This window comes from Coptis chinensis, chromosome 7 (genome assembly GCF_015680905.1).
Source record: "Coptis chinensis isolate HL-2020 chromosome 7, ASM1568090v1, whole genome shotgun sequence".
Taxonomy (NCBI): domain Eukaryota; kingdom Viridiplantae; phylum Streptophyta; class Magnoliopsida; order Ranunculales; family Ranunculaceae; genus Coptis; species Coptis chinensis.
Window position 1 is genome coordinate 46,083,833 of NC_141462.1, and position 19,339 is coordinate 46,103,171.

The 19,339-nt window shown below is 36.5% G+C and overlaps 2 protein-coding genes across 2 annotated transcripts; both read left to right on the forward strand.

Moving 5' to 3' along the window:
* The first annotated feature begins 252 nt into the window (after window positions 1-252).
* On the forward strand, window positions 253-10,734 carry LOC147487691 (uncharacterized). The gene is given in 9 exon segments (XM_086570419.1): window positions 253-320; window positions 2,029-2,128; window positions 3,223-4,833; window positions 4,835-5,407; window positions 5,753-5,807; window positions 6,984-7,132; window positions 8,140-8,226; window positions 9,366-9,494; window positions 10,463-10,734. Coding segments are annotated over 8 exon segments (2,805 nt in total). The 5' UTR covers window positions 253-320; window positions 2,029-2,053; the 3' UTR covers window positions 10,589-10,734.
* A 1,957-nt stretch (window positions 10,735-12,691) lies between these two features.
* On the forward strand, window positions 12,692-19,011 carry LOC147487692 (adenosine kinase 2). The gene is made up of 12 exons (XM_086570420.1): window positions 12,692-13,125; window positions 13,382-13,435; window positions 14,247-14,293; window positions 14,389-14,420; window positions 14,510-14,611; window positions 14,784-14,851; window positions 16,977-17,053; window positions 17,160-17,257; window positions 17,343-17,413; window positions 17,495-17,561; window positions 17,645-17,828; window positions 18,572-19,011. Exons 1-12 carry the CDS (start codon window positions 13,043-13,045, stop codon window positions 18,712-18,714), a joined length of 1,026 nt encoding a protein of 341 aa, XP_086426546.1. The 5' UTR covers window positions 12,692-13,042; the 3' UTR covers window positions 18,715-19,011.
* The last annotated feature ends 328 nt before the right edge of the window (window positions 19,012-19,339 follow it).

The window sequence follows — 19,339 nt, forward strand, 5'->3', positions numbered from 1 at the left end:
GGTTCAAAATCAGTAAGACCAAAACTAACGAAGTCAAGGGTATTTTTTTTTTTTGGTTTGATAGTGAGGACTGAGGAGTGACTGAGTGAGGACCCACGAATAATTCACGGGCAAAAGTCAAGGGTCTTGTGTTGCTCACAATGTGGTTCGGAGAGAGTGAGGTACACGCGGTGGGAAAAAAAAAAACAGTACACGTGGCAGAAAAATCCAGCTTTAAAGAGTCGAAAACGGAGGTTTGAATATATTTCGTTTTCACCAAAGTCTAGGGTACGCGCGTGTTTCCCAGAAAAAGAAAAAAGAAATTGCTGCTTGTGAAACAGGTAATTTATTGTTGTTAGGGTTGAAGGTTATAATTTACGATTGTTTGACTACTTTCTATGCTATTGTATGCAGTTATATTGTTTTTTTTTCCCGCTTATGCAAATAATTAATGTCGTTATAGTTGGGACAACGATTTACCCAATGAAGGAGGGATGGAATCACTGAGACGACGATTTACACAAGAGACTTTATGTTTCCAATTTATCTTTATGGAATGGAACCTGAAATTTGATTCGAGAAGAGGGCTAGAGTTGTTAAGTTTCTTAAATCACATAAACTAGACGGAATGGAGCCAGAAATATGGAATGGGATGATCCCAGAGAATGAGTTATTTCAAGGTTCAAACTTACAAGATTCCGAAGGTTTGAGGAGGGGAAGCTTTGAAATGTGCCTGCCAAACCTGTGTTTGATAGGTTAATGTCGACAACCATTCCCACCTCCTTGCAGGAAATGCCGAACTAGTTGTGGCAGTGTGTAGAAGAATTATTTGCTTGAGCATCCACAGTAGGGAGAATCCATGAAGACAGTCAAGATTGGGATTCACCATAGAGTCTGTCTTTCCATTTGAGAAGTGCATTGGCTTCTTCAATAGGAGAAGTAGAAGAAGTGCAGTGAACATGGATAGAAGCAATTAGCTCTAGAACTATTAAGACAGGGAAAGAGTGCAGCAATTTCTGGTGAGATGAAGCCATGAACTTTATTTATGCTGCTGGAATCCCAGAATAGCTTCTGGTTGTGTGCATTATTTGGTCAATGCACTCCATTGAATATCATCTAAAGTCCACTAACTAGACTTCTCTGCATTTTGAGTATGTAGGAGTATATCTGTATATGTGAATAAGTCTCTTATTCAATGAATTGGCCAAGATTTAGAACAGGTCAGTTTGTACTTTCTATAAGTCTGGTGTTTCCGATGTGAGGTGGGAATGGATTAACCGCGCGAATAATGCTGATGGTACCTGACTACTTGGTGTTTAAAGGTAAGGCCACATTATTCAATGGACTGGACAGGTTGATCCATTAAAGTACTTAAGTGGTTTGACCCTTTCATAAAATATTTACAACAGAAAAGAAAAGTGTCTTTGCTTGACACTTTGACACTTAATCAATGACACGAGGTTATACACTGGGAGAGATTTCTTTTTTGGGGAGGGAAAAAGTTGGAAGGAAAGTTTCACTTAATATTATTATTATTATTATTATCACATATATCATATGGACCCCAATAATTAAGGCCCAACAGTATGAAAATAGAAAAGAGAAATTATGAAAGAAGAAACAACACTGCCAAGCAGCAGCAGCAGCTTGCAGTAGTAAGATACTCTCTCTACCCCACCACTACTTATTTCGTTTCTAGTCCACCCAGTCTAAAAAGAAACTTGCAGTACAAGCCATGTCAGAAGCGTTTTCTTTTTCTTGTTTCTTATACTAGGGCTCTTTCTTTCTTTCTATCCAGTTTTTGTACTAATACAATTTATTTATTTATCAGAGAAGAAATAGAAAGAGAAACAAGAATGGGTGCGTTGACTCCAGCTCCAGTTTCCCCGTGGATACCACAAGATGATCTTTTTCTAGTCCACCCAGTCTAAAAAGAAACTTGCAGTACAAGCCATGTCAGAAGCGTTTTCTTTTTCTTGTTTCTTATACTAGGGCTCTTTCTTTCTTTCTATCCAGTTTTTGTACTAATACAATTTATTTATTTATCAGAGAAGAAATAGAAAGAGAAACAAGAATGGGTGCGTTGACTCCAGCTCCAGTTTCCCCGTGGATACCACAAGATGATCTTTTATTAAAGAATGCCGTCGAGGTAGTATTAATCCATCCCCCCCCCCCCTCATTTTTTATTTTTTATTATTATTTTTAGTGTAAATTTGAATAATTTATGTTTTTTGTGCCATGGTATAAAATACGTCATATATAGCGAGGTATAGTTCTAGAAATTTTTAGTTCTTTAACTAGATTTATTGGCACATGTTCAAGACCAAATGAATATGCAAACTATAAATATAATTTTATGTACTAGATTTATTGACATTAGTCTTACTTTTTATATACCAGTTATAAAAAATAAAAATAAAAGCGCTTGTGATAATTATGAATGCCTTTCTTCAAATTGTACTTTAACATTTTATAATTACGGGAAGATTCACTGATAAATACGGGAAGATTTCAGTATAGTGATCACGTGTTATTATTATTATTCTGATAAGTATTATTTATTCATGAAAATGAGCAAAAACACATAATAAGTACAAGAGTGAATCAACTGAATACAAAGGTGAGCAAGGTCCTCACCAAAGGACTCAAGAAAACACACAAAGAAACGTAGCCCCACATCTCATGGAGAGCCTAATATACTAATTCCGTAACACATTTGACCAATTCAACACCAAGTCTCTAAAGTGATAGTTCCTCCTACGCATATCGGAAGACATCCAGACCATAGAAGACCTTTTACCTCGAGGATCGTCTTCGACATGGAAAGTGGTTTGTGCTTGAATACGTGATTACCTTGAATAGTAATCACGTGTTATATACGATTTGGTTACTAACAATAAGAAGATTTCATTATAATGTTCAGGTCCTCAATATAGGAAGAGGCGTGGTGACTGGAATAAACTGTTAGTGTCTCACAGTTAAGTTGGAACTTAACTTCTGTTTAGAAGGACTATTGATAGCTTGCAGAGAGAAGTTCACGTGATATTCAAACATTCCTTTTGTGGTTTTACTTACTGTTAGTGATTTAGTATTAGTATAAGTACTGTCAGTTTTAGAAACAAGTTATTGATGCCGTTGGACCATACTGTTGTCAGAATTCATTATATATTTTCTATTCTGTGTTTGCTGTTGCTGGATTTTTTTACTTATCAGAGTATTTTCTTTATTGTGTTGAGTTTACAGGCAGGCGCGTCTTTGGAGGCACTTGCAAAAGGTGCAGTGAGATTTTCTAGACGTTTTACTATTCAAGAACTGCAGAACCGGTGGCATGCTCTCCTTTATGATCCGGATACTTCTGGACCAGCTTCAGCTTCCATGGTTGAGCTTGAACTTTCTGTATCTGAACAGTCAACAGAATCGAACAAGTTGGGCGATTCTAAAGGAAATGGAATTCCTGTGAAAAGGAAAGAAGAAAGTGTTCGTAGCCACTATTATGCAATGAGGAAACGAATTCGTAATGAACCTTTCAGCAATGTTGATTTAAGCTTTCTTCATACCTGCTCTGGTACTGAAGGTGGATGCGGGGATCAGGTAACGGTTGATAACGAGCACCCTCTTGGAGATTGCATGGTGGGAGACCATGTTACCGATCATTTTGATCTTCATGATACAAACTTTGATATACTTGATCATGGTTATCAACAAGTTGTGAGGGCTGACAATGCAGCAGATAATGATCAGGGTGCTGCCCATGCGTTTCATAGTGGACACCAGGACTTGTATGTAGGCGAGATTCCAGATGGAATAATGGATAGGAACTGCTTATATGAATTTGCGGACAATGTACCCCATGTCTCAGGTAATGAAACCATTGGATGCAACGTGCCACATTCTTTTGAGCATGCCAATATGCATAATAATATGAATATTATTGGAGAGAATTTGTCTGTTTCCGAAACTATCTCGCACGTTCAGGAAATAGGACCACCTCAGCTACTCCCAGGAAGCAACCTGTTTGTAAATGCTGATCCAACTACAAAATCGTCGTCTGAATTTAATCCAGTCAGCGACACCCCTATACGTACTGGATTTGTCCAAAGTCAGGGCTTCAGTTCACCAGTTTCAGATTGTACTGCTACATTTCACCAGATGGAATATTCATCTCCAGTTCCTACAGTGCCCATCTGGAGAACAATGGACAACATGTCCACGCCATCAATTCTGAGTAATGAGAACCTTGATGACAATGATAAGGGTGCAGAATCCACAGTAGTATGCCCTGTTGACAATGCTAAGCGGGTAAGTTCATCTGGATATGATATTGGCCACCCAGACCCCCACTTGGAAGAGAGTATGTCTGATGAGGGACTGAAGAATTCAAGAATAATGTCTGAAGGTGACTTCATGGATTATTCTGATTCTCTCTTGAATTTTACAAATGAGGAGGTACTTCTCTTCATGGATGTTGATGGGAAGGACATCATTGATAGGTCTTGCCTTGATGGTCTAAGTTCTATTTTGCTTAATTCACCCATTGATGTTCATCAAGATGATATTCCCGGCATCCCTCAAATTCAAGCATCTGTGGCTCTAGAATCAGGTCTGGTGATTCCTGACATTTCATGTTCTGGAGAATTAGTTGTTGTTAATGACAAATTACAAACTGGTGCTTGTGAGTCAAACATCAGTTTGCCACCTTTCGCTTTGCCTGATGACCCTAATTTTCCCGAACGTCACAATGGGGTTATTTGCTGCGTGTTGAGCACTGAGGACCCAGACATTCCTGACAATGATGATGTTATTTTGCCTCCCCAGGTGCCACATGAGTCCAAGGAGGACGGTAACTCATTTCCCCTTTTCCACCACGGACCTTTCTCTTAGTCGAAAGGCTAGTGAACGGTGTTTAAACAATGACAAAGATGAAGAATCCCTTGCTACACCCGTGATGGAATCACAACTGTTGCCAGAGATGTGCTCAATTAATCCAATCACCAGTGGCTTAGTAACTGAGTTGTCTAAGAGTGTCACTCTAGATATGGGCCCTAGACATGGAGTTATTTCCGGAGGGGAACCAAGCCAATCTGGATCAGCACATTTAACTCCGTACTCTGTTTCTGTGGGAGAAGTGATGGAGGATACACAAGTTGGATTTGGTACGCCGTGCGAGTTTGATAGTTCCATCGACTTTCTGTTGGAGGGTTCGATTCATTGCCCTGATAACACTGAGAACCATCCTCACAATGTAGTTAATGGTTATAAACGGGAACTAGATGTTGCAGGTGCAATTCAGAACAATATGGCAGCGGAACATGGTTCTTTTGATATGCCTTTCCCACAAACACTAGTAATCCCTTCAATATCAGATCAGGAGGAGGAGCCTTTTGAGGATGGAAATGATGTACCTCATTTTTCTGACGTTGAAGCAATGGTAAATTCGGAATCTTTGCCCGGTCTTTTCCTTCATTATTTAGTTTGATTGTGTTTTATTATGTTATTTTTACTATTTTGTGCTTGGTTATAGAAATAATATAGTAATATTTACTAAAAATTACAGAAGTAGTGTAAACACATGCATGCCTGTTCAGTTAAAAGCTAAATGGACACAAGAACATCACAGAAAGTGATACTCTGAATACTAACATTACAATCAAGCAAATCTAAAGACTAGATGTTGAATACATCCTCTCTTCTTTGGCACATTTGCTGTTCTGCCACTTCAGATTTGTAATCTTCTTTCCCATTGTTGATTGTTGATTGTTTTTTTTTTTTGCAGATGCTTGATATGGATTTGGGTCCATGTGATCAGGATTCTTATTTCAGTAGGGAAGGTAATAACCAGAAGTTTGCAGGCCAAACTTCAGTATTCTACTTTTATTTCAGTTAGAATTCGTTCAGAAACTCAGAATAATTATTTAAAGGACCTAGTCATCATAGTTAAGTATGATCAATCTACACTGAGAATATGCTGATAAAAGTAATGTATCGTTAATTCACTATAAGTGATTTTGTATCTAGTAGGGTAAAACAGGTTGAAATGGTCGAACAGATCAAACAAGAAGAGTTATAGAGTGGAGTCTTTGAAGGATTTGGTTGATAATGATTTAGAAAATTATTTTCCTTGTCTTATCCAAACGAATAGTGAAATTTCAACTCCATAAATCTCTTACCCGTAGTATTATGGAATGCAAACACTAAGGGATGGCTATATTTGACCAAAGAGGAGGGAGCCTAGTTTGTGCCAGGGGTTCAGGATTCTTGCTTGGGCAATGAAACTTTCAGAGCCATTTCGAGAACCCGGCAATTTTACATCCTAAGTGGTTACTACTTATTTATATATTACCTTGGGTGTAAAATTGCCACTGCTGAACTTAGGAGTTCTGTATCATCATGAACTTGATCATGTAGTCGGAAGACACACTTCCATTTGGATGTGGATTTATTTTTCTTGATTATATCAGTCCAATGTTTTTTATAGTTCAAAAATAAATAAATAAAGAAAAAGAAGATGGAGTAATTTGATACATTCATATATGTATGGGGAGGGATAGAGCCACAAAATCTCATCTCTTAATTCATTTTGGAACTCATAAATGTGTACAAATGTGGGCATAAGAAAATATATATTTGCTAATGTACAACTATGTTTTAACTTTTAAGATTTAGTATGAAACTGTTGGTCCTTATTTGTGATGGGAAGGAGTTAGCCTAAATGATGGGTAGGTAGTAAGGTGCCAACCTATTTGGGGTGTTACCACCTATAATGACGCATTGTTCCCTTGCCTGTGTGTTGTCTGATAATCTAATTTTGTAGCCTCATCCATTAATAAGTTATTTTAGTTACTTTTTTCAATTAAGAAAACTTCATGCTTACCTTGGCAAATTATAAAATGAAAGTTGTGTCACACCGATGTGTAGTTGTGTACACATAGCTCTAGAACAATATGGGTATTTAGTACTTTTGATAAGGTCTGGCAATTTTGAGCTGATATTTCTTCCTCTTTCAGTTTCAAGGTATCAACACGAGGGGGCAAAGAGAGCAATCCTTAGGTTGGAGCAGGGTGCAGATTCTTATAAGCAGAGGGCAATCGCAGCTCACGGAGCATTCGCAGTTTTATATGGTTGCCGCTTGAAGTATTATATTAAGAAACGTGAGGTAATTTTAAAAAAATATATATAAAAATATATATATAAATAAGGAAAGAAATACCACAAGCATTAAAGCTTGAACTTTACCAATTGACTCACAATTGGGTTTCTTGTGAGTTTGGTAAATACTACTTAAATGCTGACACATCACTACTCCATTCGCCAACTAGAAATAAACTTACATCCAAATCCACTGAAATCAAATGAAAAAAGAGAACACGTTGATCAGGGGCGTAGCCAGGATTTGGTTTTTTGTTTTGCTTGTTTGTTTGTTTGTTTTTTTTGGGGTCACAGTGGTCTAAGAATGGATCAAAATTTTATTTGGAAATCCAGGAGTGCAGCAAAGTTTTGGACTTTTTACCACTTGAACTTTATTTCCACATGCGTTAGCTATATTAAACAGTCTGAGTAAATTTGCTAACAACCACTTTTAAATCATAAAAATTGTCAAAATTCCAATTTGAATTTGGGTATACTTGTTCTTGGAGGCTGATGGTAGATTTTGAAAAAAGATTCAAACGTAACATAGTTATAAGCTTGTGTTGTTGCTTATAAGAGTATCACAGATGTTTGATGGTGGGATGTTACCCATCCTGGGCCCAATGTAACTCCGCCCATAACGTTGATGGTATAGCCCTAAAATAGGCAGTTAGTAATTCTTAAGAATGACGCCATAAAGATAGAGAACTGTCCCAGTAGAAATTGGAGGAAAAGGCAAATACAACACATAGAAAACTATAACAAGAAAACTATCATGGTAATGTCTGAGAATGTCTCATAAAGTGGTGTAAGACAGAAATATAGCATGTTAGCAATCGCTTTATCCTTAATCAACACTCAACAGGTTCCAAAATAATACAAACTTTTCAAAAGGGCATCTAATGCAATAATGTCATCTTTCCTGTCATGTCTTTATTGTCTTCTTTCAACTTAATTATTTGTCTTGATAACAAATTGATGTTATGTATGATTAGTAATGCTGTAGTTTGAAATGAAACCCTTTTGGTGGTGCAGGTCTCACTTGGAAGGGTTACTGAGGATATTAGTGTTGACATTGACTTGGCGAAAGAGGGTGCTGCTAATAAGATATCACGACGGCAGGTAGATATATTTCTGTGATTTTCAATAAATTTTATGTATGTCTTGGTAAAAGTGATTCTTTATGTTACAAATTGGTTGGCTTTTTTTATTTCTATCTCTTCGTCAGCTTAACATGGAATTTGAATGTATTGTTTTCGTAAAATTGCTTTTCTTTCTGTATGAAAAAGCTGAGAGCAGTGCTTATATATGGAATTTGAACGTATTATTGATTATGTACTTCTCTGAAGCAGTTTTGCACACGAGTCATTGGCTCAACGGTTGTGCAGCCCTCCCAATAGTGGGGTTGCGGGTTCGAAACTCACAAGAGTCACCTGGGGAAAATTTTCTCATGTAATTATTCAACTGATAACATTCGTATGGTCTCTCAAAATCTGGTTATGGCTCTGTGATCAATTATCTTTTGGTCTTTGGTGATGTAAGACTTCGGGCCAGGTAGCCCGTTACGTGGCTGCATGGGTTACACCTAGTTGCCAGGCTTGCAAGTAGTTCTCTGCCGTGGGTAGCTTGCCTCAGACTGACACATAAGTGAAATATGAAGGCTAGTCTCGTCAAGTAAGCAATTTCTTCTTGGGACTACTGTCTCTATAAAAGGAGGTAGTGTGCAGAATGTTGTGTTTATGCACAAAGTTACCTGGTATATAGATTGATAAGGAATGTGGAATGTAGGAAGAAAGTAGTCCAGAATGTGGTATGATGGGAGTATACTTCTTCAGATTGTCTATCTGGAAAGAAATAAACTTACGTGGACCAAAACATTATTCGTCTTTTTTGTTTTCTCCAGAAGAGTCAAAACTCCAAGTGTCTTAAACTTCTATTCATATTAAACCACTTTGAAATTCAAAACGTCTCAAGCCATGATTCCTCATATCGTCTACTACTGCTATCTGCCCACATATGTATGATCTGCCAAGAAATTAAGGTGCACTCATTTTTAATTTGTGATCCTTACATTTTATTCCACTCACCACTAATCTATACTAAACTTAATTGATTTGTGTTAGTGCTTCACATAGAAAAAATATATGTAATATCATTGTAAGTATCTACTAACTTATATGAGGCACCTTATCCAAATAGGACAACCTCATTAACATGTCTTTACTTTGTGTGTTATAACTTCTGCTGATATATTTCATTAGGCAATAATAAAAATGGAAGAAGATGGATCGTTCACATTGAAAAATATTGGCAAGGGCTTAATTTTAGTGAATGGCAAGGAAGTAGCAAGTGGGCATTGCATATTACTTGTCTCATGTTGCTTGATTGAGGTATATACTTATATTCTCCAATATTTTGTTGTTTTTTATTTGTCTTCTTGTCTTTGACTTCTTTAATTTTTTTTGTGCTGAGAACTACTTTGACGTTTTTAGCCGTCTTGATACAGTATTTTGGATTTTGTAAACCGTGATACTGACTATGGCCTCCTTTTTGGGGAGTCTTAAACCAATTTTTGTGGTCTGAGATAAATGCTTATACTGTTGAGCTATTTCGAGAAAGATACATTGCATAACCTATGAACTGTTATCCCATATAATGCCACCAGAGCTAAGCCAAATGATCTCAAAATGAGACTTTTTAAACTATGGACTTGTTTGGATGTTGAGAAATGAATACTATTTGAGTTTGCTGACACTTGGATTCTGATATTCAATGTATGAGAACTATTTGAGCGCATCACGCTCTGCTCATAAGTAGCACTAACAAGTACATACTGTCAAACGTCTTGCAACTACGCCATCATCATACCTTGTTGAAGGAGCTTCTCTGTTCTCCTCATCCATCTACTGGTCCTTTGACTCCTGACCATAATTAGAGTTTCTCTCCCTTGCAGAACTTTCTAGCACTCTATTGTCTTGTGTGGTCAAGGATTGATCATATAAAGGTTTTTGTTGGTTAAATTTAGAAATTTTCTATTTTTGGGGAATCCAGCCATGTTCTGTCGTGTTTACGCGTGTTTTTATTGTCTAGTATGTGAACATCCTACTTAATCTGAATATGCATAAATGCCTATTGCAGTTACCCAACTGAGATGTTACTGTAGGTTTTTTTATGTTGGGAATGCTCAATGTGATTATTCAACTTTGATATGAAATGTTTTATAAGAATTAGGTCGTAGGACCCTCTTCTGATCTGGAATTTCTAGATAGAATTGTTGCATTTTTGTGTATGTGTTGCATATGTTTTCCTATAATTTTCTAGCCACGCATCTTATATCTGTGAAATCCTATATTTGCAGATAAGAAGCATGAGCTTCATCTTTGAGACAAATCCGAAAATTGTAAAGCAGTACTTGGCTAACACTGTAAAAAAGAGCCAAGGCAAGAGTTTAAAATATGAATGCTCGCCCAAGGGGGTCTCATGAGGCTGTGCTTCCAGACGGTACTTTCATGCCTTGTTTCTTTGTGTTTGGGCGTTTACATGTAGTCTGTTCTAAAAGATTCTACCCTTGAATTTTTTTGTGATGTATGCATTCTTTGAAATGTATGAAAAGAAGTTTTTTTTTGGTTAGTGCACCTTGGGGTCCAAATGTCCAATAGCAAAACACAGGGAATGAAGATTGAAGAGTATGTTCACAGTCAAATCTGCCTATATGATCATATGTAGGAGTCTCTCATTGCTCACAGTTCTAGTTATAACCTGTAAAGCATATTTGGAAGCTGAAAGTTGATGCAAACCTGCAACTCTTTATATGGAAACTATATCATCACTACCTGCCTACAGGTGATAAACTTCACTCAAGGAAATTTCAAGGAACCCTTGAAACTGATTCACATTTTTTCTTTGAGTGTGACTGTGTTAAAGGTGTCTGGTTTGCTTCTGCTGCAGCAATTAAAATTGATGCCTACAGTTACACTGATTGTAGGATGTGGCTAGAACTATTCTTAAGTTGGCTCTCTGATGACTCTGATGATCTTAATAGGAAATGTCTTTACTGCCTTTCCTTGCTATATGAAATATGGAAGCATAGAAACTCTATCAAGTTTGAGAAGTTTCTCTCTATGAAGGATATCTGTAGCAACACTCATAGATCATGGAGTAATAACTTGGAGGCTTTTCAAAATGACTCCCAGATTAGTTCTCAGAATGGTATAGTACATGTTGCTTCTGATCAAAACACTACAGGTTCTGACATCTGGCCACAATTTTTCTTTGATGCTGGTTATGACAAGCTTAATCTTTGATGCTGGTTTTGTGTAAAGATCATGATGGTAGCATTATTGCAGCAGCATACTCAAAGTTTAAAGCTCTTAGTGCCCAACAAGCAGAATTTCTTGCCGCTGAAGTAGCCTGCAAATTGGCTCACTATGTCTCTCCTGATGTTGCAGTTATTTATGAGACAATAGAAATGTTTCACATGCTATGTCTGATACAGTGGAGTAAGAACGTGTGGACTGGTCCTGTCAGCCCATCCTTGCAGCATTAAGCATCTTTTAAATTCTGTTAATTTCCCTGTAACTAGTTTCTGGACTAGTAGAGTATGTAATGTCGAGGCTCACTCAATAGCCGCATGGGCATTATTGAGATTCACAGGCATAGAGCCTCCACCTAGTTTTCTGACATGTAACCCTACTTTGATAGTTAATATAATTGATATGGGATTCATCTTCATCGAAAAGTTGGCCCTCACAGATTTGAGGGCGGCTCGGCCCGCCCCTAATTATAGCCCTTCCAAGTATATCGATTTTTTTTTTTTCGATAAGATATATTTTACATTATATATGTCACCCACAATTATCTCCATGAACTTATTTTCACGTGCAAATTGTTTAATTAGGCATATCTATGCATTTTTAACCGACTGGCAAATATAAAAGAAAAGTGAATTATGATTATTTTGTGTAAACCCACGGTGATAATTTATGTATTATACTATATATATTTGTGTGTACCACCATTTTGTTATTTTACATTATATTTATGTATTATACTATAATTATCTAAATTGTATAAAAAATTATTAAATTAGTTTTCAATAGGGGATAAATTATAACATAATATAATACGCTTTTTATAATTGATTTAATGACCATGTATATAAGTCATACATAAAAGCAAATCCAACCTAACAACATAGTTAAATTAAAATGTAGATATTTTAAGAATATCATCTCTTCCACCATCTCTATCTATTTTTTTTAAAGATATAAGCAAACTTATATACATAATTAAATCAATTACAACAAAAAAAAAAAAAAAAAAAAAAAAAAAACAAAAAAAATAAAAGTATGCAACAAAAATCAAATTCATCGAAAAAAATAATTATAGAGTATATGTAACTATGTATGTCACCCACGAGCTCCATGCTTGTTCTCACGTGCCATTCCTCTTAGGCACTTGCAGTCTTACCGACTGGCTATTGTACAGTTGTGCACGTGCACGGTGTATTGGTGTACCACCATGCGACTATAGGTGAGAATTGAGACTTTTGCACTTATATTAATTAAGGCAATAACTAATCCATATCGTGAGATGCAGAGCTAATAAAAAGTATGCAACAAAAATCAAATAATCAAGTTCGACAACAAATATTTTGAAGCTCCAAAACTAGATCCAATCCGCCTAACAGGCACTGACATAGTGGCATCGAATAAAAGTGTAGTTTGTACCGCAGTAATATCGAACCACACGAGCCAAATTGAGGGGGTTGGTATAGGACTAAGACGTCTACCATCACAATTTCCAGACGCCTATATAAGCACAATTACACCCCACAACAAATCTTGCCCCAACAACTCTCTCTCTCTCTCTCTCACCAATATTTTCCGTGTCATTTCTCCTCTAAGCGTCGATTTAATTAATTAATTAGAAAAGTAAAATGGCACATGAAGGAATTCTTCTAGGAATGGGAAACCCACTTCTTGATATTTCAGCTGTTGTTGATAACCAGTTTCTTGACAAGTAAATTTCCATCTCTAATAATAATAATGATGGTATATATATATATATATATATATAGATAGATAGATAGATAGATAGAGAGAGAGAGAGATCTTGATTTGTTTTTATTTGAAATGAGTATTGAAATAGATCTGGTTCATTGAGGGATCTATGTTAATAAAATGTAGATCTAGTTGGCAGTGTTATTTTGTTTACTAATAATGGATTTTGAGCTGGATTGAAATAAGTAGTAATTTTTTTTTTAATCTTGTGACAGATATGATATTAAGTTGAACAATGCTATTCTTGCTGAGGAGAAACATTTACCAATGTAAGTTTTCTGTTTTTTTACTTTTGAATTGCATATGCTATTATTATTATTATTATTATTATTATTATTATTATTATATCTGTCCTCTTCACACCAGTCAATGGGCTTCTATGGATCTTAGTAATGTATCAACAAGGATTAATGTTATTAGCATTTCGTTCATTATCCCAGAGTATTTGATGTATGCACAAAACCGGAATGCCTTGGTCCATTTTATGCTCTAGGATTTAACTGGCCGTAATAACTGAAAAGTAATGTTGAATATTGATTGCCTACATATTTGTCTAGGCTGTATTCTGTTATGTAAGTATAATGTATTTTGAGCTCTGGAATTGACAAAATCACAAAAATGTATATAATTAAGTGTCAGGTCACTTGGTCAAAATGTCAAATAAATCTTGAAAAAAAATTAAAATCAATTTTCTAGTTACTGATGAAAAGAGTTGGCGACTTATTTTTCATGGATGGCATATATGTTTAAAATTTGACTGGAGTGGTTTTAAACTCTTGCCATACTATCTGTCCGATTTAAAGATTTCTACCTAGTCATCTCAAGTTAAGCCTCTGCTCTTAATCCAAAATCCAAATACAGTATGCTTCAGTTATACCAAGGACTACGTCCTTCTCTACTGGATTCATAGTTTTCAACTCCTGTAATAATAGAAATAGAGAAGAATCATCTGGAATCCAACATATATGCATTAATTTGTTCAAGAATCAAGGATACCAATGCCGTATTTATGTTTGTCAGAGGATGATGAGCCTTCTATTATTAGCCGATCTCAAATTCTTTGCGTGTATGTTCTTTTAGGTATGACGAGATGGCTAGCAAATATGATGTTGAATTTATCGCTGGAGGTAATATGAGAACCAATTTTGAAAATTTGTTTGTCAGATAAGTTTCCCCTGGTCGAATATGGACTAATTTTTGTTATGTCATTCTGTATGTGAAGGTGCAACTCAAAATTCGATCAAGGTTACACAGGTATTTTGCTATACTATTCATTGGTCCTTACTCCTTACTGTTCTGTATATATCCTTCACCATGTACTGAGTACAATTTTTCTTGTGCAGTGGATGCTTCAAATTCCTGGTTCAACTAGTTATATGGGTTGTATTGGAAAGGACAAGTTTGGTGAAGAGATGAAGAAGAATTCCCAAGCTGCTGGCGTAAATGTAAGTTTTTTCCCCTTTCAATAAAATCAATAAATAAAAAGGTTTGTTAATTCAAATAGAAATGTATCTTCTCTTTTATTATACATCTTTATTCTCATCCGCATTTGGTTTTATGACTTTGCTGTGTCTCTCTTTGTTGGTCTGATACCTGTTAACATGAATGTGAAATTAGGTTCATTATTATGAGGATGAGGCTGCACCAACAGGCACATGTGCCGTTTGTGTTGTGGGTGGCGAGAGGTGAGTTCAATTTTAAGCATACTTTATGCTGATGTGTATGGTTTTTATTTTTTCTTGGTTTTGAATGGTTGGTTTACAACGATTGATTCTCCACATGTTTACTACTTGATTTACTGCTTTTTCTATATGCTTGACTTCCACATGAAATTTTTTAACCACCAAAGATTGGAATTCTTGATGTAGATTAGCTTATATAATAAAAGGTTTCTTTGAACAATGTGAACACCTACAATAGCAAGTTGTGCTGAGGAATTTATGTCACACTTTTATTCAGTATTTTTTTTTTCCCTGACAAAGCTATATATATACCATAGTTCTTTGGCTCCTAAAACTAGGCATCCTTTTCACCAAGTATTGCGCAACAATTTTCGCTTAAATCTGTTATCTGAGTGGTCACACACAAATGATTTTAATTAGTGGAGCCTAAGCAGAGAGGAACTTGTCTTTTGACCACTCGACTTTTGTGTTTGATATGTCTATACGTTGGGATGCATACTCACCATGGAGTTGTGGTTGGGCGTGTCACGTGTGTCTACGGAGTGTATGACCGGTGATCCCGCTGTAGGGGGTTGTTGTGGTTGGGCGTGTCACGGTCTACGGAGTGTATGACCGGTGATCCCGCTGTAGGGGGTGTAACGACCCATGATCCGATTGTTATACTTTTTAGTGCCTTTGTACACGTTTGAGCTTTTAGAGTAATTGGTTCTCAAGATGGTTGTAGAGTTGTATGTCTCCAGAAAGATCCAAGTTTGCTCAGCAATAGTTTTTTTTTCAAAAAAAAGTATCCGTCGGCATTGGTTAGTTGGAGTCTTGTTGGGTGGAGGGTTTTACGACACTGATCTTGCCCTTTAGGTCTGCTACCTAATACTAGTGGAACTCTTGGTGACACTGATCCAGCCTTACCATGCACAGTGTTACAAAATTGCGATTAAGATCTTAGAATCGCATGATTTTACGAGTTACGATTTAATGATTCTTAAAATAGAAGAAAATGCGTACTTTTGAGTTCAAACAGATTGAGAAAACATTGAAGACTAGAAAAACAAGGAAAAAAACACAGAAAAAGAATCTGATTTCTCCTTGTTTCTTTCTGTTTAGTGTGGTTGGTGGTTGGTGGTTGGTGGCTGGGTCAACATGCCGAACCAGATCTTGTTTTAAGATCTAGGGTTTGTAACTTATGTGCGAGTCATGACCAATGTTGCATGGACACGGACGCAGACACGGCGACTCGGCTGAAACTCAAAAAAATAGGACGCGGGAATTAAATAATATATGTAATTTTATTTTATTTTAATAATTGAACATTATAATTTATAAACTAATTCATATGTATCATAAAATTCATGATTACTCAAAATAAACATCCACAAAATTAAGCAAACATATTAATATAGTATTTAATCAAATTTCTTGTAAGTCTTAAATCTTAATTCTGAACTCTTAAGTCTTAGCAAAACAAGAACCAAAATAAAACCCACAAGGCCACAAGAAGCATAGTAATTAGTAAAGAAAGAGCCCTAGAATTCCACAAGACAACATGATCAATTTTCTTCTCCCTCTTCTGTTTCCTCTCCAATTTGATTGAGCTCATCCTCAGTACTAGTTGTCTTGTTTGTAAAAAACATTGCCTCCATTTCCGGTTCATCAAGTGAAAGGTCGGCTATTCAAGTATGCCAACTCCCTCCAAGCTATCAAATGTATCTTCCCCAACGCCCCACATGGTAGTCACTCCTTTGTATTCCTTGGATTTTCTTGATAAGAGGCGAAGATTAGAATGAACAAATACCAAGTCTTTGCCTCTTTGTGGTGTTATTTTGTTCCTCTTCAAAGAGTTTATGAAAGAGTAAGTACTCCAATTCCTCTCACAACATGAAGAGGAACATGGTTGTCCAACTAGCTTTAAGGCTAAGCTTTGGAGCAAGGGCGTAGTAGCGCCATAACTAACCCACCACACAATCGGTTCCATATATCCTCAAGATGCAATGTGATTATGTATTTCATTGTGGAAATATTTGTAGATGCATCTTTGGGTTTGCTGGGATTGATCTGACCATTGCTTGGATGATATTTCTGTTATCAAAATATTGTTTTTGTATGTTAACTTTTCAATTTTAAATGTAAATAGGTCACTTATCGCCAACTTGTCAGCAGCGAACTGCTATAAATCCGAGCATTTGAGGCGGCCAGAAAATTGGGCATTGGGTACACAGTATTTTCCATTATCCTATTAATTATAGTTGTTTGTTTCCTTTTTCTTTTTCATACATAAAATTTTCTAGTGACTTAATTTAGTCCCTACCTTTTGCAGTTGAAAAGGCAAAATACTTCTATATTGCTGGTTTTTTTCTCACTGTATCGCCCGAGTCTATTCTACTTGTAGCTGAACATGCGGCTGCAAAGAACAAGGTGGGGATTTTATATGTGAAACCTGACTCTTCAGATCTTTCTCTATCGCTGTAGCTCCATCTGACTTTTCTTAACGGTTGTATAGGTCTTCACAATTAACCTTTCAGCTCCTTTTATCTGTGAGTTCTTCAAGGATGCACAGGAGAAAGTTTTTCCGTAAGATTTCGCTCTTAGATATGGATTTGGAGATGTGTATGATATAGACATTTATTATTAACGTATAAATTTGCCATTCAGGTATGCGGACTATGTTTTCGGGAATGAGACTGAAGCGAGAACTTTCTCAAGAGTTCATGGTTGGGAGGTAATAGTCTGGTAGCTGGTTTCAGACATATTTTTTTTGACTAGTCGGATCTATTTGTAATTTGGGCTCTATCTACTTGCCAGACTGAGGATGTTCAAGAGATTGCTTTGAAGATCTCCCAGTTGCCCAAGGCGTCTGGAGCACACAAGAGGATTACTGTCATCACTCAAGGAGCAGACCCCGTTGTTATTGCGGAGGATGGCAAAGTTAAATTGTTCCCTGTGATCTTGTTGCCTAAAGAGAAGCTTGTTGATACCAATGGTGCAGGTATGTCATTTTATTTATTTTAACAGCTAAATCTATAATTCATTGGGAAACGAAACTGAATTTATTGGGGAAATGAAAGTTACAAAAGTGAGTTCTTTAGAAAGAGGAAAAAGAACAAGGGACACAGTAATCAATATTTTTTTGTCAGTTTAGCCCCATTTGGCACTGAAATAATTTTGAAGTGCTTTCTTATTTGATTCATGGTCACTCTTTGATCATCTCTTCATATTAACTTAAATCATTGCCTTTTTTTTTTCAAAAAGTGGTTACAAAAAAAGCATTACAATCCTGCTTTTTCTAGACGTTGCTTTGGTCTGCTAGTTACATGTTTGAAGTAAGTTATGGAGTTCAAACAACTAGGTTAAAACGAATGAAATGAATGAAAAAGCACTTTAGATTACAACATTGCCAAACAACTAGGTTAAAATGAATGAGAAAGCCAGAAAAAAGTTCCTGCACTAATTGTTAAAGTCTTTTGCTGGATGAAGACAGTTTTTAGTGTCATCTGTAAGATTAAAGTTACTGGCTTGCATTAACCACACAATACCTTTTTGAGGGCAGGGAGGGATATATTTATGATTTGGTTTGCTTCGTATGCTTTCTCGTATGTTAAATGAGGAAGCCAGTGGCACAAATATATCCCTCCCTGCCCTCATTCAGCGATACAGTTTTAGATACTCATGGTCTTACCCATTCCAGATTTTGTCATAGCCCAAGGCTTCATTTTCGGTCTTGTTTTGCAGGAGATGCATTTGTTGGAGGATTTTTGTCTCAGATTGTCCAGGAGAAGCCCATGGAGGACTGTGTCAAAGCTGGGTGTTACGCAGCAAATGTTATCATCCAAAGGTCCGGCTGCACCTACCCTGAGAAGCCTGATTTTGAGTAGGCATTTATGGGTCTCCGTTGCATTTTTATTTCTTAATTTTGTTATTGTAAAACTTTGAGTTATTTAGTATTTAGATGTGCCAATTGTTGTGGTGAGTGACTCCCAGCTCCTAGGTTGCATTTGTTTTTTTTTGGGGTGGGGGTGGGGGTTCATTATTCTTAATTTTGGATTGTACTACGTAATCAGATTGTCACCATGTTCGAAATCTTAGCAATGGATACCGTGGATTTTGATTGTCCCATTGTCAAGTAGTGATGATTTGTCTTTGTCAATACATGCAGCAGAAGTTCAACTCGACATTGGTCTCAGTTCTTGCCAGCCTACTGTGCAATCTAAATTTGCTTTTATTTATTTATTTATTATTTCCCGATAGTCAATCATCCAAAGTAGAGTGATTACAGAGGCTCTAAGAGCCCAGTTAACTAGTTCAAGTTCCATCGTGATGTTGCTTCTTTGCCTCCCAGCAATTATATCACTTTTTTCTTGTGCCCGTCTACTGTGAACTGGTTCAGGTTAAGATGTTTGACTAGCAGCGTCGCAACTTCTGCCCCCAAATATGTCTGGTTCTTTAGAGTGTACAGCTTCGAATCTTCTATATAAAACGATATGTGCTTCTGCAGCTTCA